Here is a 26,629-nt window from a genome sequence, read left to right on the forward strand (position 1 = left end):
CTGTTTTCGGTGCAGGTAACACAGGAGTTAACATACCTCTTACACAGTCCTCTGCCATTATTGGCCTCCAAAAGAGCCACTGAACCAAGTTCAAAGTCCTGTATCCCAGAAAGTGTGCAGCCAAAGGATAACATGGCATATCTTCAAGATATTTGTATGAAGGTCTTGAGGTATAAAGAGTTTACATTCATGTCAGAAAAGACTATCCTTCTCTTGAAGGTTCATTCTTTGTGGCAAAGGATCTAAGGATGCCTGTGATTATGCATGAGACATGAGACCAGGTTGCATCAACAGGATGTTTCCGGCTTGGAGAATGGTATCCAGCTGCACTAGGTCTTCAGACTCAGAGAACATGCGGGATAGGGTTTACCATTCTTAGAACTGGGCCAGTATTTGATATGAAAATTAAAACTTGAGAAAAAGAGTGCCCGCCTTCCTTGTCAAGGCCTCAGACATTTTGCAGCTCCGAGGTACTCTAAGCTCTTGTGGTCTGTAAAAATTAATATTCCTACTCCAGTAGGTGGCATACAGCACAGAACCAGTGCAGGGTTCAGGTTTAAATAGGTGTTTGTCAGCAGTAGACTTGCGTACATGTGAATACGTAGTGCAATTTGTCACCTATGCTCATAAGAATGTGCATGCATGCGCAATAGCCAAACAGTGTGTCTTAGCCCAATGGTTGAAACCACGTTCCTGACAGTTCAATTAAGAATGAATTGCGCTGTGGATCAGGAGAGGTGGACAGGTATCTAAGATGTGAACCTAACCCACATTTTAAAACTGTATAATTTTCAGGCTTTATGAATGTATTTATGAATAGTAAATGTGCGTCTTACTGTGCATTACCACAACGTATTGCTACAGGGAGCCAAGTATATAAACATACCCTTTTTCTTCTCTTCTCTTTTTGTTATGTAGTGCTACCCCCGAAGGAGTCGCTTGGTAATTTGGGTTCTCTGTTCTGCGCCTCGACTCCAAGAACAACCTCAGTCCCTCTGACAGACCTGGTTGAGTTACTGCACGCACTTACTATATAGGAACATAAGTGTGGATAATTTTAACTCAACTGTGAAGTAGTATCAGGAAATAGACACAAGACAGTTTGCTGGTAAATTAACCTCCCTGGTCGTATTCCTGAGTGTAGCTTGGGGTAAAGTTTCAGCACCAGAAGCGGTAACCCAAAGCTACACTCGGGAATACCTTGCAGCGCTGTTCTGGGATCTCTTCTTCACGTACCTTGTCCTTCACTCCCACGATGTCCCTCCTGCAGTGTCCCCGGCAATGTCCTCCGGCCGATGTTGGCATCCGTCTTCTGGGTTCCGTTCCCTGTAACGTCAGGAAGTACGGGGACGGAACTGGTGGGAAATTTGAAAGTTGAAAAAGTGACATTCACTAAATTCACTAAAATCACATAGTAAAGCATTACTGTATCAAACCAATTCAAATACATTTTGTCCCTAGTGCTTTGTCCGGCGCCCTGCCTGCATTTTTACTGTACTTTCTGCCTGGAAACTGAGAAATGTCCATGGCGTCCAAAAAGCGTTTCCTTTAGGTCAAAATCGGTTTTAGACCAGCTAGAGAACAGCGATAGTAAATTAGAACCACTTGCAGAATTGAGTGATAATGATTCATGGGGAAATTCGTCATCAGACACTAAAAATGATTTTGCGACTTTGCTCAGTGATGTGCAAACTTGGTGCTATATTTCAAATTTCAGTGTTTTTGGTTTGATTATATTATTTAATTGTAAATATATAAAAATGCAGCACTTGGATGAATTGATAATAAAAGAATGATCAAATTAAAAATTAAAATACAAATAAAAGTGAATGTGACAGAGGGCGCAAACTGATGCGCTAATTGTATGACCGTGATGATGTCTTAATGAAGACAAAAATAAATAAATAAATAAATATTGTCGTAACAATACAATATATCACACAGATAAAAATGACATGAGTCCATCAAGTGCATCAGTGATTCAAATAGGAACTTGGCGATCAATCTTATTCAGCTTCCATCAGATAATCAGGTGTTCGTGACTTCCGTGAAAGATAATATAATAAAGGGTGTGCTTGCACTCACCGGACGTATATAATATATATACGCATTAAGTATATAGGTACTGGTGACCATCTGGGACCCGATGAATATGTGGTATTCAAACAACACTCATACCGTCCAGGGGTATTCTCCAGACCTCTTATTGGACCCTCTCAGACAATGCATTTTTATATATTTACATGTTCAAGGGTTATAGAGGTTTCCTCATGCTATCAGCTTTTTTATAGGATTCAGAAGCGCTCACTTTCTTTTTACATTTATTACATATATTATTGAATTAAATGTATTATTATTCTATTATTATTTTTATGATTATTTATTAAATTATAATTTATGATTTCGTGTTTCAAATTTTAACATACCCGGGATGTTTACTAGACTTTTGTTCGGACAGATTTCAGTGAGTTATTCCTTAAAATTACAGGCCTACAATAACAAAAATACATATTTCCATGCAAAAAAAATGTCCCGCTTTGAGCACAGAAATATGGACATAATCAGATCGCTAGGGAGGCTACAAGAAAAGTTTGTGTTTTTTCTTTTTACCAAATTATCTTTACCTAGGTGGATGTAGCATCGGTCCGATGCTGCATCTGTCCCCCACCGGCTCTAAATGTGAGAACTCAGTGATCACTAGACTGCTGTGTTCTCACTGCCTCTGTGAGCAGTCTGACTGACAGTCAGACTGGAGACAGGCAGGGAGGGGAGTCACCGCTGTATGCTCTGACCCCCCCCCCCCCAGTGAATCTCGACTTTAAAGTTGGGATCTTTCCCCAACTGAGGGACGTCAGCAGACAGTGGGCTTCAGCTTGCTGTCAGCTGAAAACAGGTCACAGGAGTGCAGATCCACAGAGATACAGCCAAAAATGCTTTGGCTGTACTCCTTCTTTAACTCAATGTATTGGTATGGCTTAGAGTAAATGGAGGTTTGGGTATAAACGCGCATACAGAAGGTAGATTCAGACACAGTCTGTTAGACAGTATATTCAGTAAGCCAAAGTAACCTAGAATAGAGTTCTGTGCCACCAGACTGAAATTTAATCAAGAATCAGCACAGTCAGCAATAAACAGTGCATACAAGCATTAACTGCAATGTGAATAATAATACTGCATAATAATGCACTCTAGGAGAATGGCTAAGATGCTAAGATAAGGTGCAATGTCCCCTGAGAGGTACCTTTTGGCATTAGGAATAAAGTAAAGGTCTCTGTGCAGCAGCTGTAAAGGGGCAGTCTTTAGGCCTACTCTTCAGCTGGCTAGCGTTAGGGCCCGGTTGTACCAGTGGTGCACATGAGAATTGTTCCAGTCAAGTGGGCAGCAATAAGGCTATTAGATGGCTGTATGGTCAGTTCTTAAAGGGCTCAGTCTCTTTCTATTACAGCAGATAGGCTGATATCATCAAGCAGCGACATGTGGCGGCCATCTTGTTGGTTGGAAACCTCTTACCTGGCTTGGTGATATGCTGTTTTAAACTTCTGTTGTATGTACATGCAATCTTTCAAATACATTATCTGTTTTATTAGCATACTATACTATGAGAATAAATCAAATACAGTTGCAAGAAAAAGTATGTGAACCCCTTGGGATTACGTGGAGTTTTGCATGAATTGGGCATAAAATGTGCTCTGAACGTCATCTAAGTCACAACAATAGAAGAACACAGTCTGCTGAACATAATACTACACAAACATTAGATGTTGCCATGGTTTAATTGCACTGTAAACATTCACAGTGCAGGGAGGAAAAAGTATGTGAGGCCCTAGCTTAATGACGTCTCCCAGAGCTAATTGGAGCCAGGAGTGAGCCAACCTTGACTCCAATCAGTGTGATGATATTGGATGTGTTGCTGACAGCTGTCCTGCCCTTAAAAAACACACACCTGTTTAGGGTTTACTGGTTTCAAGAAGCACTGTCTGATGTGAACCATGCCTCGCAGAAAAGAGCTCTCAGAAGACCTACGATCAAGAATTGTTGACTTGCATGAAGCTGGAAAGGGTTACAAAATTATTATCCAAAAGCCTTGATGTTCATGTGTCCATGGTAAGACAGACTGTCTACAAATGGAGAAAGTTTAGCACTGTTGCTACTCTCCCTAGGCGTGGTCGTCCAGTAAAAATGACTGCAAGAGCACAGCGCAGAATGATGCATGAGGTAAAGAAGAATCCCAGAGTGTCAGCTAAAGACTTACAGAAATCTCTGGCACATGCTAACATTTTCGTTGACACATCTACAATAAGGAAAACATTAAACAAGAATGGAGTACATGGGAGGACACCACGGAGGAAGCCATTGCTGTCCAAAAAGAAGATTGCAGCACGTTTGAAGTTTGCAAAAGAGCACCTGGATGTTCCACAGCACTACTGGCAAAATATACTGTGGACAGATGAAACCAAGATTGAGTTGTTTGGGAAGAACACACAACACTATGTGTGGAGAAAAAAAGGCACAGCACACCAACATCAAAACCTCATCCCCACTGTAAAACATGGCGAAGGGAGCTTCATGGTTTGGGGCTGCTTTGCTGCCTCAGGGCCTGGACGGATTGTTATCATTGATGGGAAAAGGAATTCCAGAGTTTATCAAGACATTTTGCAGGAAAACGTATGACCATCTGTCCACCAACTGAAGCTCCGCAGAGGATGGGTGATGCAACAGGACAGTGACCCAAAGCATACAAGTAATTCAACAAAACAATGGCTGCAGCAGCACAGAATACGCCTTCAGCAGTGGCCCAGTCAGAGTCCTGACCTCAACCCGATTGAAATGCTGTGGCATGACCTTAAGAGAGCGATTCACACCAGACATCCCAAGAATATTGCTACACTGAAACAGTTTTGTGAAGAGGAGTGGTCCAAAATTATTCCAGATCGTTGTGCAGGTCTGATCTGCAACTACAGGAAACGTTTGGTTGAGGTTATTGCTGCCAAAGGAGGGTCAACCAGTTATTAAGTCCAAAGGTTCACATACTTTTTCCTCCCTGCACTGTGAATATTTACATGTTATGTGCAATTAAACCATGGCAACATCTAATGTTTGTGTAGTATTATGTTCAGCAGACTGTATTCTTCTATTGTTGTGACTTAGATGACGTTCAGAGCACATTTTATGCCCAATTCATGCAAAACTCCACGTAATCCCAAGGGGTTCACATACTTTTTCTTGCAGCTGTAGGATGCTGCGCTGCCAATCCTATAGCTATAAGAAATATAGTGAAAAAAATAGTAAAAAAAATGTTGTGAATCCCTCTATAAAAAATAGAAAATGCCAGTTGAAATGAATAAATTCAAAACAATGTGACATGCTACAATGCACCTCCCTCCTCAATGAAGATGCACATACAGCACTCTATAATATATGAAAAAACATATGATAAATGAAACATAAACCATATACAATTAATAAGTGTCTAAACCAAAATATTGCATCAGGGGCTACAATACACCTCCGCCTGGTAGGTTGGGCAGAGCTAATTGCGTCACTTCCGTTTCACATGAGGATGTATGTGGAGCACAATGGCATTCCGGAACGGATTGTTTTTGCAATTTTATGTGGTTTTATCCAAATAAAACAGTATATCGCTATGGTAGTTTCCCTTTTGATCATTTCTACTGCATAGCTCTGTGGTGGTGGCGGACAGGTGGTCATCTGGTATATTGGAAGGTTCCCTTCCATAGGGAGGATCTTATCACAGTGGATATCCATCCCAGCAGTTCACAGGAGGCTAATCCATTACAGGGGCTTGTGGAAGGAATGCACCCAGATAAGCGCTTTTGAACCACCTATGCACAGGGGTCAATAAATTGTGGTGAGTGAGGTTCTGTAGGGGGAGCAATAGTGACAGGATGGATCACTATTAGCTACGGTCACTGGTTTCTTATCAACAAGTCACCATTGTATGAACGTGGAAGGTGTTTTGTAGTACCTGGACATTTTTTTACCTAATAAAGATGAACCGATAAACATATTGGTTTTTGATTATTTAGCATTATATTTTAGAACGTTTTACCAGGGGGAGGTGTATTGTAGCCCCTGATGCAATATTTTGGTTTAGACACCAATTAATTGTATATGATTTATGTTTCATATTCAGGGATGTTCAATTCCTATCGCCTGATGCCTGGGACATGTAGTGGGCTCACCTACCAGGTGGAAGCATTCGTGCGCTGGCAGCTAGAGGAGAGGGAGGAGACACGTCCGCTCCCCTCCCCTTCTTGTCCTAACCAGGAAGTGATGTTATGATGTCACTTCCAGGTCCCCATTGAGAGATTCCCGGCCATGAAAGCCGGGAAAGAATGTAATGCGGTGCAATGTGCACTGCATTACATTCAGTGGAGCACAGGGGAGACATGCAGGGTCTTTTAGATCTTGGATGCCTCAATAAAGAAGACCTGTCACCAAAAATTGTCACATAAGGGACTTTGTCCCCGATGTGATGAAAAAAAAAAGTAAGAAGAAAAAAATGTTTTTATTGTAAAAAATTAAAGTTACACCCAAGCACATACCACCCCCCCCCCCAAAAAAAAACTGAGGCCCCCCCACCCCCATGTATATGCACATAAAAACGTAAAAACACACGCTGGGGCGCCTACGAATGAAAACATCGATTGTGATACATATGTCACATATCGCAGCGCACGCCAGAGTGAGAGCAATAATTCTAGTACCAGACCTCCTTCGTAACACTAAACTGGTGACCTATAAGGAGCTTTAAATGTGTTGACCTATAGAAAATACAGGGTACTGAAGTTCATCGCCATTTAACAAGCATATGCAAATTTTACTGAAATTTTGCCACATGAAAAATTAAAAAAGTAATATCATGCCACATAAAAAATTGGAACTACCACTATTTTATTCTCTAGGGTCTCTGCTTTCAGAAAATATATAATGTTTGGGGGTTTTATGTAATCTTCAGGCCTAAAATGATTTTTTAAAAGTGAGCAAAAAATACAAAAATGGCTCTGGCAGCAAAAGGGATAAAGGATAAGCCCTGACCCACCCTTTCCTGATGAGCAGCCAATCAGTGCTCATTACACTGCAAGGTCTCTCTTCTCCCTGCTAGTCCCTGAATGCGGTGCTGGAGACAGGCAGGGAGGGGAGGAGTTGATAAACAGGGCAATGTTAAAAATATTAAACGTTTAAGTCACCATAAAGCCCCTTTTGTTTTTAAAAGCCCCAGACATTCCTAAAATCACCTCCGATATAAATAGTTATGGTTAAAAAAAAAAGAAATTTTATTTGGACAAGTAAATTGGGGCACCAATTTAGTCCCCGGGTAAGTAGTTTTTTCAAAAATTTCCACACCCCTGTATATCATATGGTTTTTCACATATTATAGAGTGCTATATATGCATTTTCATTGAGGAGGGAGGTGCATTGTAGCACGTCACATTGTTATGAATTTATTCACTTCAACTGGCATTTTCTCTTATTTAGAGAGGGGTTCACAACATTTTTTCACTATTTTTTCACTATATTTCTTATAGCTATAGGATTGGCAGCGCAGCATTCTATTTGATTTATTATCACCTCACCTGTGTTAGTTGCTAGCAGCAGCCTACAGATCCCTATCTTTCCGCTGCACACTGTTTATCAATATATTACACTATGACAATGTTTTTCCTTTTTGGGCTATTATCTGTGAGGATTATTCCTGCCCATTAGGCTATATCCCTTTGGAATATATTGGAAGCCATCGAAGGAAAATTTTGTGGCGGGTCCTTTGCTGATGTCCATATCGACTGCACTCTGCGCTGTTTGACTGTTCCTTCCTCCTTTAAACATCTTGAAACATCAATTCCTACAGTACAGTCTATTGAGGCTTTACAGGTGGACCGTATTATGCCTTTTTTAACTAGAGTGCACCATTTATTTATGGATAGGACTTTCTATTATATTTTACACTGAAGTGTTATGTTTCTGTTATTACTAGTGCTGCACCATTTTCCTCATATGTCTTTTATATTGTATCCTACGATATTGTGCAAGCTGCTGGATCTTGTTTAAATGTTTTTATTTTTCAGTCTTTATAACTGTAGGTGTTTAACCCAAGCGTGATTATTTGTGGTGTTTGATTTTGTGCTTTATAGAATAGAATAAAATGAAATAGAATAGAATAAAATGAAACAGAATAGAACATACCAAAATGGAATAGAATATAAAAGAATAGAATAGAACAGAGTAGAATAGAATAAAAAAGAATGGAATAGGAAAAAAAATGTAATCGATCAGAATAGAACAGAATAGAAAAAATATAGCTGTCTTCTGAAATTTGAATTAGAATAAAACGGAAAGAATACATCCGTGTTCCGATATTCGAATTTCAAATAGAATAGAATAAAATGGAAAGAATATTGACATCTTCCGTTATTCAATTTTCAAATAGAATAAAATAGGAAGAATATAGCCATCTTCTATTATTCCAAATTCAAAAAGAATAAAAGTGAATAGAAAGTATATAGCCATCTTCTGCAATTCGAATCAGAATAGAAAAGAATAAAATAGAATATAGCCATCTTCCAAAATTGTTAATTTAAATTGATTAGAACAGTGGTCTCCAAACTGTGGCCCAGGGGCTGGAGGTGGCCCTTTGCTTGCTTTTTTGTGGCCATTGGGGCATTATTCCCCCCACTTTCAGCAACAGTGGGGCATAGTACAGTCCACTGACACCGACAAAAGGACACTATTCCTCCTATTGATACCAATAATGGGGCACTATTCTTAATATTGATACTAATGATGGGGCACTATTCCTCCCTTTGACACCCATGATGGGGCACCATTCCTCCCACTAACACCAATGATGGGGAACTATTCCTTCTATGACACCAATGATGGGGAACTATTCCTTCTATGACACCAATGATGGGGAACTATTCCTTCTATGACACCAATGATGGGGAACTATTCCTCCTATGACACCAATGATGGGGCGCTATTCCTTCCATTAACACAAACGATGGGGCACTATTCCTCCCACTAACACCACCAATGGGATGCTATTTCCTACCACTCACACCAATGATGGGGCACTATTCTTCCTATTGATACTAATGATGGAGCACTATTCCTCCCATTGACACCCATGATGCGGAACTATTCCTCCCACTAACACCAATGATGGGGAACTATTCCTCCTATGACACCAATGATGGGGCACTATCCTCCCATTGACACCAACGATGGGGCACTATTCCTCCCACTAACATCATCAATGGGATACTATTCCTACCACTCACACCAATGATGGGGCACTATTCCTCCCATTGATACCACTGATGGACCACTATTACTCCCCCTAATACCGATGATGGGGAACTGTTTACTCCCACTGACACCAGGACATTTTCTTCTCCCACTGGCCACAGTCCAGCCCCCCAAACATTTAAAGGGCAGTAAATTGGCCCTTTGTTTAGAAAGTTTGGAGACCCCTGGATTAGAAAATAACAAATAAACAAATATACAAAATTAATCCAAATATATAAAATGAATTCCGAAAATGAATCATTCTAACATAACAATTATGACAAAACTAATCTGAAATAAAACAAATTGTTTATTCATGCACATCTCTATTCCATAAGAGTCTATAGCATGGCTCCCTTCCTGAACTTCAACTCCCACACTCTATTGTGGCCAGCATAGGTCTCTTGAATTCTTTAGACTTGTCTGCTCCCTGTACTGGCTGGAGGCAGGCAATGTTGCTAGGTCCAGCATTAACAGCTTTGTGAGAACATCTGCAGCCAATGTTTCTATCATGCTTCATTCTTAGCCAAGCACCTGGTTACACTGACTTATAATAAAGTAAAAAATAAATGCATATTGCCAGATATTGTATTTTTTCTTTGGTGTTCTACTCAGATGTGATTTAATACTTACAAAGCCAGCTGCTTGCCTTATTGTCTCTCATATTCCATGGCAGTAAATATAAACTCTTAAATATTGTATTCTGTTTTCCCAGTATGAAGTGGTTTTTTTTCTATTTCAATTTTAACCTCAGTCTGAATAAGTACTGAAGTACTCACTGGGGTTACTCTATTTTGTAAGTTTAAAGTGGCATGTACAGTGGACAAAGTCTATACACCCCTGTTAAAATGTCAGGTTTCTGTGATGTAAAAAAAATGAGACAAAGATAAATCATTTCAGAACTTTTTCCTCCTTCAAAGTAACCTATAAACTGTATAACTCAGGTGGAGGGAAATAAAAATGAAAAAACTAAAATAATATGGTTGCATAAGTGTGCACACCCTTAAACTAATACTTTGTTGAAGCACCTTTTGATTTGATTCCAGTACTCTTGGCACATCTTGACTAGGCAATATTTGCCCACTCTTCCTCGAAAAACACTCCAAATCTGTCAGATTGCAAGGGCATCTCCTGTGCACAGCCCCCTTCAGATCATCCCACAGATTTTCGATCGGATTCAGGTCTGGGGTCTGGCCGGGCCATTCCAAAACATTAATCTTCTGGTGAGGCCATTCCTTTGTTGATTTGGATGTATGCTTTGGGTCATTGTCATGCTGAAAGATGAAGTTCATTTTCATGTTCAGCTTTCTAGCAGAAGCCTGAGTTTTTTGCCAATATTGACTGGTATTTGGAACTGTTCATAATTCCCTCTACCTTGACTAAGGCCCCAGTTCCAGCTGAAGAAAAACAGCCCCAAAGCATGATGCTGCCACCACCATGCTTCACTGTGGGTATGGTGTTCTTTTGGTGATGTACAGTGTTCTTTTTGCACCAAACATATCTTTTGGAATTATGGCCAAAAAGTTCAACCTTGCTTTCATCAGACCATAACACATTTTCCCACATGCTTTTGGGAGACATCAGATGTGTTTTTGCAAAATTTAGCAGGGCTTGGATGTTTTTCTTTGTAAGAAAAGGCTTCCCTCTTACCACTCTACCCCATAGCCCAGACATATGGAGAATATGGGAGATTATTGTCACATGTACCACACAGTACTTGCCAGATTTTCCCGCAGCTCCTTTAATGTTGCTGTAGGCCTCTTGGCAGCCTCCCAGAACAGTTATCTTCTCGTCTTTTCATCAAATTTGGAGGGACATCCAGTTCTTGGTAATGTCACTGTTGCACCATATTTTCTCCACTTGATGATGACTGTCTTCACTGTGTTCCATGTTACATCTAATGCCTTGGAAAATCTTTTGTATCCTTCTCCTGACTGGTACCGTTTAACAATGAGATGCTTTGGTAGCTCTCTGCGGACCATGGCTTTTGCTGTAGGATTCGACTAAGAAAATGCCAGAAAAGACCTACTAGAACAGGTGAACTCTATTTTGAGTTAATCAGAGGCACTTTAAATGATGGCAGGTGTGTACTGACTCCTATTTAACATGATTTTGAATGTGATTGCTTAATTCTGAACACAGCTACATCCCCAGTTATAAGAGGGTGTGTACACTTATGCAACCATATTATTTTAGTTTTTTGTTTACCCCCCCCCCCCCCCCCCCCAAAAAAAAAAGATTTCAGTACAATTTATAGGTCACATTAAAGGTGGAAAAAGTTCTGAAATTATTTATCTTTGTCTCATTTGTTTACATCACAGAAACCTGACATTTTAACAGGGGTGTGTAGACTTTTTATATCCACTGTATATCTAATCTAAACAGCAGTTGTTAGTGCTAAGCAATTCACAGGCAATGAAACCTTCAGGCCAAAGTCAGCCATAAATAGTAAACTGCTTAATAAAGACTGTGCCCAGCCAAGCAGGAGCCCCACTGACATAGGCAAGCTTCCAGTTCTTTAATGCCAAGAAGCAGTGTCATAATAGCAAGACTGCACTGGGCAATCGAATGTCTATCTAAAGCAACTAAGAAGCATTTATTCTGCAGCACACATAATTCTTGGGGGTGCCCTCTTAGTAACATCTTATCTCTAAAATATTATATATACAGTAATACATATATATATATACACACACACTAACCGGCCACTTTATTAGGTACTCTTGTTCAATTGCTTGGTAACACAAACTGCTAATCAGCCAATCACATGGCAGCAACTCGATGCATTTAGGCATCTAGACGTAATTAAGACGAGCTTCAAAATGGGGAAGAAAGGGGATTTAAGTGACTTTGAATATGGCATGGTTGTTGGTGCCAGACGGGCTGGTTTGAGTATTTAAAAAACTGCTGATCTACTGGGATTTTCACACACAACCATCTTTAGCGTTTACAGAGAATGGTCTGAAAGAGAGAAAATATCTAGTGAGCAGCAGTTGTGTGGATGAATATGCCTTGTTGTAGTCAGATGTCAGAAGAGAATGGGCAAACTAGTTTGAGATGATAGAAAGGCAAAAGTAACTCAAATAACCACTCGTTACAACCAAGGTATGCAGACTACCATCTCTGAATGCACAACACGTGGAACCTTGAAGCAGATGGTTTACAGCAGCAGAAGACCATACCGGCTGCCACTCCTGTCAGCTAGGAACAGGAAGGAGAGGCTACAATTCGCACACGCTCACCAAAATTGGAGAATAGAAGACTGGAAAAACATTGCCTGCTCTGATGAGTCTCAAATCTTAATTTTAGCTGTGACATTCAGTAGGGTCAGAATTTGGTGTAAACAACATGAAAGCACGGATCCATCCTGCCTTGTATCAACGGACCAGGTTGGTGGTGGTGGTGTAATGGTGTGGGAGAGATTTTCTTGGCACACTTTGGGCCCCCTTAGTACCAACTGAGCATGGATTAACTGCCTCCATATGATGGGCAGGTGGCGGTTCTCTCTTTCTGGGAGGACGTCCTCCAACTCTAACTGCGCATGCACGCCCTCAGAGGCATGCGGCGATCGGTGGTGCGCTGTGTCCCAGGGATACAGCGGATCACCAATCACTGTAAAGAGCTGATGACAGTTGCTCTGTCATGTGATCAGCTGTGTCCAATTACAGCTGATCACATGTAAATAGGAAATGCCGGTTATCGGCAGTTCTCTCCTCCCGCTGACAGCTCTTGAGGAAAGGAGAGCCGGTAATCGGCATTCCTAAGAGTGGACATCTACACTGATCATCAGGGCACTGATGATCAGTGTAGCCCCATCAGTGCTACCTGTCAGTGCTCATCAATGCCACCTGTAAGTGCCCATCAATGCCACAAACCAGTGCCAGTCAGTGCCGCCTATCAGTGCCAGTTAGTACCGGTCAGTGCCACCTATCAGTGCCATATGAGTGTTGTCTTTTAGTGCCCATCAGTGATGCCTGTCAATGCCCACAAGTGATGCCTGTCAATGCCCATCAGTACCTCCTCATCAGTGCCACCTATCTGTGCCCAACAGTGCCGCCTATCAGTGCCTATCACTGCAGCCTCATTAGCGCACATCAGTGAAGGAGAAAAATTACTTATTTACAAAATTTTATAACAGAAACTGAGAAAAAACTTTTTTTTTTTCAAAAATGTCAGTCTTTTTTAGTTTAACAAAAAATAAAAACCACAGTGGTGATTAAATACCACCAAAAGTCTATCTGTTTTAAAAAATGATAAAAATGTTGTTTGGGTACAGTGTTGCATGACCGTGCAATTGTCATTCAAAGTGCGAGAGCACTGAAAGCTGAAATTTGGCCTGGGTAAGAAGGGGGTAAAAGTGCCGTTAGGCAAGTGGTTAAACACCACGGCCTACCTTAGTATTGTTGCTGACCATGTCCATCCCTTCATGACTACAGTGTACCCATCTTCTGATGGCTCCTTCCAGCAGGATAATGCACCATGTCACAAAGATCAAACTAGTTTCTTGAACTGACAATGAGTTCACTGTACTCCAATGGCCTCCACAGCCACCAGATCTCAATCCAATACAGCACCTTTGGGAGATTCACATCATGGATGTGCAGCTGACAAATCTTCAGCAACTGCGTGATGCTATCATGTCAATATGGACCAAAATCTCTGAGGAATGTTTCCAACAACTTGTTGAATCTGTGCCATGAAGAATTAACACAATTCTGGACCTAATATAGTGGCCAGTGAGTGTTTAGATAACCAATTACAAAAAAAAAGTAAAATATTGCAGTTTACCAGATGTGGTAGCTGCATTAGTTTTCACTTTTCAGGCTAAGATTGTTTTCGGCAAGATCAGAAAATACCTCTTGCCAGAAATGCAGCGTCCTTCTGTCTTCCTGTAAACGTAAAATATAGCTAAAGGGAACACTTTTTTTTGTTTTGGATAGCGGGGAGACAGATTAGAACAACTGTCAGGTTTCTATTGCTGTTTGTGCCCCTATTAGGGAGAGTCACCCTCTGTATTTGTCCTGTTTACTGTTATCACTGAGAGAAAAAATGAAAGAAAATCCTAAATTTGGGTTCTCACCAGAACGGGAATAGAGGGAAACCTTCCAATGGGGACGCTAGTTCTAATGACTCTCTTGACAACCAGGGATTTCCTCTCACTTCCTGTTCCTGGCTATGAGATAGGTAGTTAAGTAAAACCTCCCCTATGGGACACACATATGAAAATTGAGTAATAACTCTCCCTTGCTCTATCCAAATTGCTAAAAAGAAATTTGCCTAAGTCACCGATCACACAGTTGCGAATTAAAATCGTGCGATTTGTGTGCAATTTCAGCGTGATTTCAGGTGCGATTTCTGAAGACTTTATTCCTACTTGTGGAGATTTTCAAAGATTTCTTGCAATTTCCATTATATTCTATGTATGGGAAATCACAACAAAACTGTAGAAAAAGTCATGCAAAAACATCCTTAGAAATCGTGTTCCAGCATATCACACTTTAAGACACTGACATTCACATTCATTAGATGCAATTTCATGTGCGATTTCAATTTGCAAATCACACCGGTATGACCGGGCACTAAAGCAGTACTGAAGCCTAGAGATACACACCTCTACTCCAGCCATGGGACCATTAGGTCCCACACAGTGTGCTGACATCTCTGGGCTTCTTCTGGGTGCCAGTCCTTGGCCATCTTGATTGGCTGGTGGCTTGACTCTTGTGCATGGGCATGGGAAGCCAGGGAAACAATATTGGTGCTGTTGGGGGACCTCATGGATGATGCCTCTTTGGAGTGGAGGTATTTGCTTAGTTCAGAACCAAATTAATCAATGTGGCTGTTAGGGCTCATTTACATAAGTGTTGCCCTCTGAAGAGCAATCTATGGTGGATTGCTTTTCAGAGAATGTTTGGCAAGGATTTGAGGTGGACATATGTCACTACCTGTTTTAGTCCCACCATGCCAAATTTACCTGATGGTTGTGGGGCAACCCTATTTACTTGAATGGGTCATGTTTCAGCTGGTGGAACTGCCTACTAAAGTGATGGAGTATAATTCTTGCCACTCCCCGAAGCAAAACACTGTGGTTGCAGCATTTATAGAACTCCGTATGGCTGCTATTGTAGCTTAAATTGTTACTAAATCCACAACAATAAAATCAGTCTGTATATGCAGTAAAGCATGCTTGTTATATTCACTGTGTAACCTAAGGGGTTAATCCTCTGCATTGTGTAAAAAGGCTGTTTGATTCTGACTTCTCAGATCCTCCCCTTTTTCCAGTGTCCCCCTCTTATCTCCTGAAAGGACATTTGGTGTGGAGACTATCTGCATATGCTCAGCTTGGTGTGTATTGCTTGAGAGGTTTTTTTTTTTTCTTGGGAGAGTGCAGCAAAGGGCCAATCAGCACTGTCCAGACAGAGGTCAGGGGTTCTGCATCCTCCTTGAGCAGAATGAAAACTCTTCCTACAGGCTTTAACCAGTACTCCGCTGGACACTGATAGAAGTCACAAGACTGCTCTAACTGCTGATGAGAAAAGGTATTTAGCAGTTTATATTTACTAAAATAACTGCACTTCCATGTTGTGTGTACTGTAGGAGACCAGATATAGTGAATGCAGGGTCCTGGGTTTAATAACACTTTAAGAGAGAAGCAAGGTTGATGGGGCTGTAAAAATGCAGCTCAGCTGCCTATTTTCACTGCCCCCAACCGCAAATGTAAACTTAGCATTAGGGCTTATTCATGCTAGTGGTTGGGGGGGCAGTAAAATCCAGCAGTTGAGCTACACTTTGAGGGGATGTACACATGCCATGGCTGAAATGATACCCCCTGTCACTCTCGATGGGTGCTACTTCCTGCTAAATGTGACCCATTCAATAACAGCAGTTGTGGTGCACTAGTATAGGGTTCAAGGGGTTAAAGGAGTGTGTGAGGAGGCACCACATGCCATATACTCTCTGAAGAATGATCTGAATGCAGCTCACTCTTCAAAGAGTAAAGCTTGTGTGAACGAACCCTTAAAATGCACATAGGATCAAGACTTTGTTCCGTTTTAGATGCAGTAGAGAAGGGATAACACCTCTATCAGTTTATTTCCTACACTCTGTGCCCTACTATTGTGATTTCCTTTCACTTCCTGTCCTGGAGACCGAACAGGAAGTGAGAGGAAATCTCTCCCAACTGAGGGAAATTCCCTTCATAGACAGCTGTCCTCTGTAGAAGACATCTCCTCGCCTCTTGTGACAAAATGTGAGATTTCCCTTTATCTTCTGTCTCGGTGACAACAGTCACCAGGGAAAAGTGAATCTCTCTGCGGGGACACCGCTAGAAAAACTTGGCAGAGTGTTTAACCCTTCCACACTCCAAAACAAGTTTTCCATTGCTGATCCATGAAATAGACGAATGAGGTTGGATTTTAGAAGCTCCCAGACTAGTAACAGCAGGCTTCATGTCTGGCTCCATCTATCATACAAGCTCATCTGTTCTCCTTTCTTCACCGAGATGGCCGGCAGAGGGAGCACAAGTCCCAAACAAGGCAGAGCGGGCCATACCATTGCTTCAGGGAGACAAGGGGACGGAAAATCCAGACTGGACTACCAGTAGGGTCTGTGCGATAGAAAAAGAAGCCTAAAAATACGGCACAGCGTTTTTATATCGCAGTACAGAGGAATGCAAGGTATCCTAGTATGAGCGGGTGATAGGAGAGGAGTGCAGGCTGTTTCCGGTGCAGGTGGTACAGTCCGGTGACGTTCATTGTTTTGGTTCTGTCATCATCAGCAGGTACTAGTGGGGGGCAGCGAGCTGTGCGGGTGGTGAGGCCCTGGTGTGTACATAGCTGGCAGCGCTGAGCCCGGCCTTCCCTCTGCTCTCACTCTATATGACCGGCAGCTGCAGGCCCTCTGTCCCTCGTCGGCGGTAAGTGTCATGGTTGGGTCACTGGATAGGCCGGGGGGATGGAGGGAGCGCACATACCTGTGTCTTCCTGCTGTGTACTCCACAATCAGCCAATGACGGTGCACATAGTCAGGGCACCTCTTCCTCACTGGATGGGGGACTTGTGTAGAGGAACATGGGGGTACCTGAGTGAGACCTCCTGACCCAGGGGGGAACAAGGAGCCATAGGTCAGTGCTGGAGGAACCAACCCTGGACCAGGGAGGCTTTACAGCAAAATGCCACTGAAAAGGAATGGTGTGGTGGGACCCCTAAACTGCACCTGAGCACCCCAAACCAAGAATGCTATATCATTCATTCTTTTAATATTCCAAACAAACCCACCCATCTGTTCATGTCTCCATGCTTTATTTTACTGAGAAATCACTTTGAAAAACACCTCCTGGCAGGTCTGGCCATGGCCATCTTGAGTAAGGGCAGATGATTCATGTAGCAGTTACTTCCTGGAATCCATCTGCCCTTAGCTCAGGCATTGGCTGAGCTGAAAACCCTACCTCCCCTCCTGAAGACTCCTGGGATGTATTATTATTATACGGGATTTATATAGCGCCAACAGTTTGTGCAGCTCTTTACAAACACTTACAATACAATTTGGTACAAGAGGAAACAGAGGGCCCTGCTCGTTAGAGCTTACAATCTAGGAGGAGGGGTTGAGTGATATGAAAAGGTAATAGCTGTGGGGGGATGATATCATTTGTCTAGGTATGGAAACCAGAAAGTAAGTGAAGAAATGCAAAAAAGGTTAAAACAAGCACATATATACTTTCCTATCTATTTACTAATGCTAGCAGCAAGGATTAAAAATGGTCAATGTTGACTGAGAGAGTGAAATTCCACTTTAAAGTGGTATTAAACCAAAAATTTAATATTGCAGCTTACCAGTTATTAGATGTGGTGGCTGCATTAGTTTTCTTTTTTTTTTTAAGCCTTTTTCCCTGTTTTCATTTGGTGATCTGGCCGGTGACACTCCTCCCGTATTAGAGTGCCGCCACCCTGGATGAAGGGGAACATTTGGACAGCAGAATTGTCAGTTTGGGGTTAGGGGAGTGTTAGATATACTAGCAGATTTAGATACACTAACAAATTGAAGCCAAACACCTGCTAACACTTTAAAAAGGAGTTATAGCAACATTTTTTTTCCTTTTAGGATAAAGGTTTTTAATGAATAAATAAAAGCTGATCATTGTAAGCACCTCTGTCAGTGGTAAATAATTTGTCTCAACCCTGTAAACTACTACATCCTGCAAGAGAGCTTGGTCTTTTGAAAAACAGCAGACATGCTGGCCAGATCAGCTTAAAAGCAAGAAAGCCTTAAAAAAGAAAACTAATGCAGCCATCACATCTAAGAAGTGGTAGGTTGCAAAATAATAAATGTTTAATTGTGGATTTACTACAGCTTTAAAGTGTATCTAAACCCAAAAACAAAATTGTAATATATTGCAGCTTACCAGTCCTTAGATGTGGTGGCTGCTTTAGTTTTCTTATTTACGGATTTTTTCACATTGTTTGCATTTGGTGATCCTGCCAGTAATATGTCCTGTCTTAGGGCTGGTTCAAACCAGATGCAGTCCAGTGTGTTTTTATTCTGTATCAAAAACGAATGGACGGTGTGTAACATGGATTCCAATGGGTCTAGTTCACACCAGTACAGTAAATAAAAGTTGGCCACTAAAAATATAGCATTCTCTATCACATTCAGTGGTAACAGTCATTAGAACAGACATAGAGGGAGAATCTCTGTAACTGGCTGACAGCAATAAAACCTGACTGGTGTTCTAATGCCTCTCCAATTTTGCATTCACTTCTGACAGCTAACACTTTGTAAGCAGTTACAGCAACATTTTTTCCATTGTAAGCACCCTTGTCCGTGTAAAATGGTGTGTCTCAATGATCTAGTTGCCACTTTTGCTGGACAGCTTGGTCTGTTAACCTCCCTAACTGTATTCCCGAGTGTAGCTCGGGGTAAAATGTCAGTACTAAAAGCGGTAACCCCGAGCTACACTCGGGCTTACCATGTGGCGCTGCATAGGGAGTCCCTGCAGAGCTTACCTTGTCCTTCGCTCCCACAATGTGTCCCCTGCAGCGTCCCCTGCCATCTCCTCCGGCCGATGCCGGCATCCAGCTTCTGTGGTCTGGTCCCTGTGACGTCGGGACGTACGGGCGCTGCCAGCGGCGGGAAATTTGAAAATTTTAAAAAATGTCATTTTTTTCCAAACAAATTTTACATAGTAAAACATTGCTGTTTCAACCCATTTCACATACATATTGTCCCTAGTGCTTTGTCCTGTGCCCTGCCTGCATTTTGTCTGCTCTTTCTGCCTGGAAACTGAGAAATGTCCATGGTGTCCAAAAAGTGTCCCTTTAGGTCAAAAGCAGTTTTAGACCAGCTAGATAACAGCGATAGTAAATCAGAACCACTTGCAGAATTGAGTGATAATGATTCGTGGGGGAAATTCGTCATCAGACACTGAAAACGATTCTGCGACTTTGCTCAGCAATGTGCGAACTTGGCGCTCTATTTCAAATTTCAGTGTTTTTGGTTTGATTCTATTATTGAATTAAATGTATTATTATTATATTATTATTTTTAATGATTATTTATTAAATTATAATTTATTATTCAGCACCAAAAATCTGAAATAATCATACCGCTAGGGAGGTTAAAGAGGAACTAAACCCTCCTATCCTTCTCAGCTAAGGAAGCTGCCATCTAAGCCGCTGTTTGATTTGCAGCTGCCATGGTGCTGCATATGTGATCAGTTATGGCACCAGCCATTTGATGGTTTGACAGTTTGGATAAAAGCAAAAAGTGACAGTTGGCATTCCCAGCATACCAAGTGTAATTGTTTTTTAAAACCAGTAAAGTGATGGGTTTAATTCCAATTTACAGCGGAACTAAACCCTCCTATCCTTTACAGCCAAGGAAGCTGCCATCTTTGCCTCTGTTTGATCTGCAACTGCCATAGTTCTGCATGTGATCAGTTATGAGACTATGATGGTTAGCATTCCTGACATGCCGGGATTGTAACTGTTTCATAAAACCGTTAAATCAGTGCGTTTTGTTGTACTTTAAAGCGGAACTAAATGGACCAATTCAGCGGTTTCCCCAAACAGTTACATCCAGGCATGCGTCAAATGGCAACTGTTTCAGTTGGTAGTGTGCCTTTGTCAGCTCTCACCTGAACTGTCAAGCCATCAATTGGCTGATGTCATAACTGTTCACATGTGCTGCACCATAGCAGTACAGATCAAACAGAGGCTAAGATGGCAGCTTCCTTGGCTGTAAAGCATAGGCAGATTTAGTTCTGTTTTAAAGTAATTTGAAAAATAATAAAGTCACTGACCACTTCACCAGGTGAAAATAAAAGAAAAAAAACTAAAAAAGAAAATCGAAGCAGCCAATACATTTAAGAATTTGAACGATGCAATATAACAACTTTTGTTTTTGGGTTTACATACACTTTTTAGCTCAATCCTATTGTTATTCCTCTATTTGCTGTGGATTGTTGAAACCACTGCTTCAGCGTTCCTCTTCATAGTGCCGTAGGGCAGTGGTTTCTAGGAATGACCGGTCACTCCAGTAGGGAGGCCGGAGATCGGTTGTGTTACTGCTGCCTTGTAGGTCTAGTAAAACAGCACTTGTGAGCTTTCATATTGTTAAAAATTAATGAAAGGGATACAAGCCCCTTTGTTAATGAGAAGCAATCTTCTCCTTGTTCTGTGCTGCATCTGTGATAGCCATAGCACAGAGAGAAGCCCAGCTGCAACTGCATGCTCTGGATTCCTCTGCCCATTTCACATCCCTCTGTTAAGCCGGTGCAGAACTCAAACTCATTTTTATTTCACTCTTAAAAAGAAACTGGAATTGGGTGGCACAGATAGACATGAAACAGGACTACCTGTTTGTTATTGTCAATTGTGTTAGTTTTTTTGCACCATTATAATTGTTCAGGTAACTTAGATATTTACCCAGATTATTAGTATATATAGTAGAATAGGGAAGAGCTTGAACTGCTGTCAGGTTGTTGTTCCTGTGTCCCCGCTTTGGAGATTTCCTATATTAGTGACAGTGTTACAGGGTGACACTGATACAAGATGAGGGGTAATTCCTCACTTCCTATTTTACAAAAAGGTCTTAGACAACAATAAAAACTTGAGTGTCCTAATTCTTCCACACTATATATAAAACTAAGAAAACTGGCATTGGACTTAAAATTGAATGCAGAATAGTGATATGAGCCTTCTTGTAACCACTAGTGTGTAATACACTCTCTGCACCTATAGTGGAGAACAGTAAAGTTAATAATAATTTGGAAGCACATATACATCCTGATATTGAGGTGGCTATACCGGGATCAAGGTTGAGGCTGTAACCATGATCCTGGTATAATTTTTTACATCAGGCAATTCTGCACAATGTAAAAGTAACCCTAGTGGCTATACAGCCTCTAGATTACTTTTACAGGTGCTAGAAGAGGGTCCCCTCCTGTTGCCACTGCCTTTACTAGGCTCCAGTCAAATCAGGGAGCCCAGTAAGGATGCATCCAATGGCATCAGCTTCCCTGGACATACTGAGAGGAACTGATGTTGTTCCTCCCACTGTGTGATGTCAGAAACCAGAAGACACAAGGGTTTTGTCACTTCCAGTTTCGGTTTGTTTGTCATTACCGCCTTGAGAAGCAACAGATCAAACTGATCTTGGTTTGAACTTCTGCTTTGGAGGCCAGAGGAGAGATCTATGGTCTCTCTAGTCATGAATATATCGCAATATCTGCAAGCAATTTTTACATTTTAAGTTGTTGTTTACAAATTTGTATTGTTATCTATCTACAGGCTTCCTAACAAATCACAATGAACTGCCGTTCAGAGGTATTGGAAGTGTCTGTAGAGGGCCGTCAGGTAGAAGAGGCAATGCTGGCGGTACTACATACTATACTCCTTCACCGTAGCACGGGGAAGTTCCACTACAAGAAGGAAGGAACCTATTCTATTGGCACTGTTGGAACTCAGGACATTGATTGCGATTTCATAGAGTTTACTTACGTCAGAGTTTCTTCAGATGAGCTGGACAGAGCCCTGAGGAAGGCAGTTAGTGAGTTCAAGGTGAGACAACTGGATTTTCTTTAAAGTTTTGGTTGAGTAAGGAATGGTAAGAAATTCCACTTCTAAAAAATGAAAGAAAGATTTTAACTTTAGGCATACGTTAAAGGAGAACTATATGCAAGCTATTTTGGCTATACTTCTCCTGGGGATCACAGGAGTGCAGTTCGTTCTGCATTCCTGTGACCCATTTTCAGCCAAGAGTGAGCTAAAGCCCACTATCAGCTGACGTTACAGAGCCGGTCCAAGCTCTGTCGGGATCCACCCAGACACCTGGACCGGCAGCTGGCTCAGCCTCTTAGCACGCCAGCAGCTCCTGCCACCTCCACAGACCAGCTCACTGAAAGCTGAGAACTAAGCAATCAGCATTCTTTAATAAATATAAAAATGCAGCGCTCTAAAAGAATGACAACCTAATGTAACAGTATAAATATTGATAAAAGACTCATGTGATTCAATATAAATGCGTCTAAGTAAACGCACATATAACAATAATATTGTGCACAGTCCAAAGATAAATATAAATGCACTTTGGAGCACAACAGTAAAAGTGCAGATTGCGCCTGAGTATGGCGCAAGTGGTGCGTAAGTGACAGCTAATCGTCCAAATACAGGTAGGTGAACAGATCTGTGCTTCCAGTGAAATGTGGGAATGAGAATATATTACACTAACCATATATTGCAATTAAAAGAGCCTTTGAGTAACATAGACCACTCCTGGTCATCATCATCCTGGGGTAACCACGGGGATCATCTGGCATACGTCTGCACAACCGCTGATCATCCACTGCTACTCTCCGGATTCCAGGAAAACTCCACTTCAAGAATATGTACCCAATATAAAGCACTTAAGGAATCCACCTTAATAGCTCAAATTAAATGAGCCAGAAAGAGAAGTGCTATATAGTGCAGTAAGTTTATTAATTCAATGGTAAAACATGTATTTTGACAGTAAACACTCACATCTGGTACACAGGAATGCAGCTCAGGTATACAGGAATGTACAAAACAGTATCAAAGATGGCCGCAGGCCTCCCTCGTAGCTCATGCGGTGTAACGTCACTGGCTTGGCTCCTCCCTAATGCATTTTGTGCACTTGCACGTTTTCAAAGGGGCCCTTTAATAAATTTACTGCTTGGACTGTGCGCATCATTATTGTTATATGTGCGTTTGCTTAGACATATTTTTATTGAATCACCCGAGTCTTTTATCAATATCTTATACTGTTACATGAGGTTGTCATTCTTTTAGAGCGCTGCATTTTTATATTTATTGTCTCATGAGGGTTGGAGGTTTAACCTTTTATGCCAGCTGCTTTTTACTTTTGGGTTTTTCTAGCGCTCGTTTACCCATTTTTACCAATCAATCAGCATTCTTTGACCGCTCAGTTTTCAGTCTTACAGCTGGTGGGGGACCAATGCAGCATCGGACCAATGCTGCACCCACTTAGGTGAGTAAAAATGTGTTTGTTTTTATTTGTTTTTGTTTTTTTGCAAACCCATACTTTATAAGTATATTTTAAAAGCATCTAGTAAGTACCTGTATGTGACTTTAAATCAGCCTCTTTGAATCCCTGTACACCAGAGCTCAGACTGGCAGAGGGTAAAGCTACATGAGGAGCTAGTAAGATGTGCTGAAGTTCTCATTTGCTAAAAAGGGACATCTGACAAAAAGCAGAGTAATAGACCGATCACCTTATCAGTCTGCTGCTTCTCATTCATTGTCCAGTCACTGGTTTGAGGCAGGGACAAGACCTAACTGTGCTATTTAATTGCAGTAGAAAAAAGTAAGGTCTCCAGGCTGGCTGTGCTGAGTGGCAGGGTTGAGTAAATCTCAGGAATAAATGGATAGAAATACGTATCCTTTAGCTGGTACAACAGCATCCATATACCATATGTATTTTTTCTATATTTGGCTGTTTGCCTTGAGTTTAACTTGTCCATTTGGGGTGGAAAAAATAACTATTTTACACGTTAATTTGTAAATTGAAATTTTGATGAGAAAATATAATGAACTAAAACATAGCATTTAGCTTAATTCCTGAAGCTAAGGTAATTGCTTTTTGCACTTTATTGTCTTATTTAATGAGCCTGAGTGTGTTTGTCTGTTAGAACTATCAACTTTTCAACTTTTTTATTCCAGGAGGCTCTCAGGAATTCTGGAAATGACGGCATCGGTCAGATTTCTCTTGAATTCTACCAGAAGAAGAAGTCTCGTTGGCCATTCTCAGATGAATGCATCCCATGGGAGGTTTGGACAATCAAAGTCAACATTGTGTCACTGGCCACTGAGCAGGAACGGCAGATCTGTAGGGAAAAAGTGGGAGAGAAACTGGGAGAAAAGATCATTAATATTGTGGAAGTGATGAACAGACATGAGTATCTACCAAAAATGCCAACACAATCAGAAGTGGACAATGTCTTTGATACAACTTTGAAGGATGTTCAGCCTTATCTGTACAAAATTTCCTATCAGATCACTGACTCTTTGGGCACATCTGTCACTACTACAATGCGGAGACTCATCAAAGACACACTGGCACTGTAGCCCTGCATGTACCCAAAATATTTATAGAATGGACTGCAGTCATTAATTTTAATGGTCACTAATTACACTGATTGACGAAAAATCATAGAACAGTGGCAAGTTTGTATATAGTCTTTACCTTTTTCTTTTTAGGGTGTGTAAAATATTGTAATTCTTATAAATAATAAAAGGTATTGAGATTATTGGCCTTTTTATTATCCTTTCCCCCAGACTGACGATGCTGATTTCCAAAGGTGCCCCCTGTGCTGCTTCACCTAGAGCGCTCTAATACAGAAGGTGTGTTACTGTCCAGATCACCAGGTGAAAACACAGGGGAAAAGCCTATGAAAGGGGGGGGGGGGGGGGGGGGAAGGCAGCCACAACATCTAATGACTGGTAAGCTGCAATATATAACATTTTTGGTTTTGGGGTTAATACCACATTCAACTTCAGCTATTAAAGCTTAAGATGATAGAGACATTTTAAAAGCCTGTGAAACACACTGGACTATATATTATAAGGAATGATGTGGTACTCCATTGTTTTTTTTTTTTTTGTCCTCTTTAAGCTATTATTGTTGATGTCTACATTGGGGAGATTTAACCTCTCTGTTTGTTCTAGGGAACATGGCCCTGGCACAGGAAGGAGATGGAACATACAAATCTAACATTTTACAGTTGTCACTGGAACAGGAATGGAGGAATATCTTCTAATGGGGAGACCTGTTTCAAGGAAACTTTGTAACGGAATTTGCTCTCACTTTCTCTTGCATCTCAAAGACAGGAAGTGAAGGATTATTGCCCCAAATCAGGCACAGACAGCAAAAAAAGGAAACAAATAAACATAAAAGGGATTCTAATCTTTCTGTACTCTCTCCAAAGTTGAAAAAGTTTTGGCTTTAAGTACACTTTTAAGAAAACCTGTATTATAAAAATATGTAGGCTACTATTCCTTTTTGGAACTACTACTTGACTGCCTATTAATCTCATCTAAATGCCTAAATAGGTCTCACAGATCCAAAACAAGTATGCAGGTCATGAAGAAGGTCTCTCCTCATGACAAGTCGAATGCTTGTTCTGGGTCAGTAACTCAAAAAGTGTAAAAGCCAAAGATAGCCAAATAACAGGAATTCTCAGGGGGCATCAGGTTTCCAATAGTATGTCTGCAGGTGGTAACTGTGAAAGGTATTTACATTTGATACATAGGATGGTGGTTTTCACAGCCTTTTGGATATTTTGTTACATTGCATTGTGTTTTGTAAATCTGCCTGGAGCTCAGCTTTAAATGTTCTTTGCCCACACCCTTTTTAGCCTAAAACTGATGAAAAAAAAGTCTTCATTAAACAGAAGCTATCTAAACAGAAGATAAAAGTGCATCATTTTTGAATGAGGGAGGGTCAGAGGTAGGGCCAGAACATGGACTCCAATCATATTGCAGCCTGGGGCATGTAAAGGGTTTAGGACAGAGGTCTTTAACTGACAGGCAGCAAATTCATTTTACAGGCATACTTCGGTTTACGAATTTAATTAGTTCTGCGGGACTTTTCGTATAGCAAAAAAATTGTAAACTGAAACACCGTTTCCCATAGGAATGCATTGAAAACCAATTAATCCATTCCTGAGGTTAGAAAAAAGTAAACGCTCCAAAAATATGCATGTGTTATTTTATCAAGTCATACGGTATTATAGTAGTGACAACCATGTGTTCATGTTTCAGCTGTCAGCGGTATTCCCCACTGACAGCTG

The 26,629-nt window shown here is 41.1% G+C and overlaps 1 protein-coding gene and 1 long non-coding RNA gene across 5 annotated transcripts in view; both read left to right on the top strand.

Annotated features, from left to right (window-relative positions):
- LOC149473263 (uncharacterized) overlaps positions 1-1,445 on the top strand; it is a 115,771-nt gene extending 114,326 nt beyond the window's left edge. For all 3 annotated transcript variants that reach the window (XR_016313337.1, XR_016313339.1, XR_016313341.1), the window contains one exon: positions 919-1,445. This is a non-coding gene — a long non-coding RNA (uncharacterized LOC149473263). The remainder of the gene's footprint in view (positions 1-918) is intronic.
- A 15,515-nt stretch (positions 1,446-16,960) lies between these two features.
- ATG101 (autophagy related 101) lies at positions 16,961-25,087 on the top strand. Of its 2 annotated transcripts, none has more exons than XM_089679214.1 (3): positions 16,961-16,982; positions 22,092-22,361; positions 24,501-25,087. In XM_089679214.1, the coding sequence occupies exons 2-3, from the start codon at positions 22,110-22,112 to the stop codon at positions 24,903-24,905; spliced, it is 657 nt and encodes a 218-aa protein (XP_089535340.1). In that variant the 5' UTR covers positions 16,961-16,982; positions 22,092-22,109; the 3' UTR covers positions 24,906-25,087. The 2 variants fall into 2 exon arrangements, with proteins under 2 accessions (XP_089535340.1, XP_089535333.1); XM_089679207.1 differs by lacking the exon at positions 16,961-16,982 and adding an exon at positions 17,063-17,221.
- Positions 25,088-26,629: the final 1,542 nt, after the last annotated feature.

This window comes from Staurois parvus, unplaced genomic scaffold (genome assembly GCF_062004578.1).
Source record: "Staurois parvus isolate SC_StPar_1 unplaced genomic scaffold, SC_StPar_1.0 ptg000017l, whole genome shotgun sequence".
Lineage (NCBI taxonomy): Eukaryota > Metazoa > Chordata > Amphibia > Anura > Ranidae > Staurois > Staurois parvus.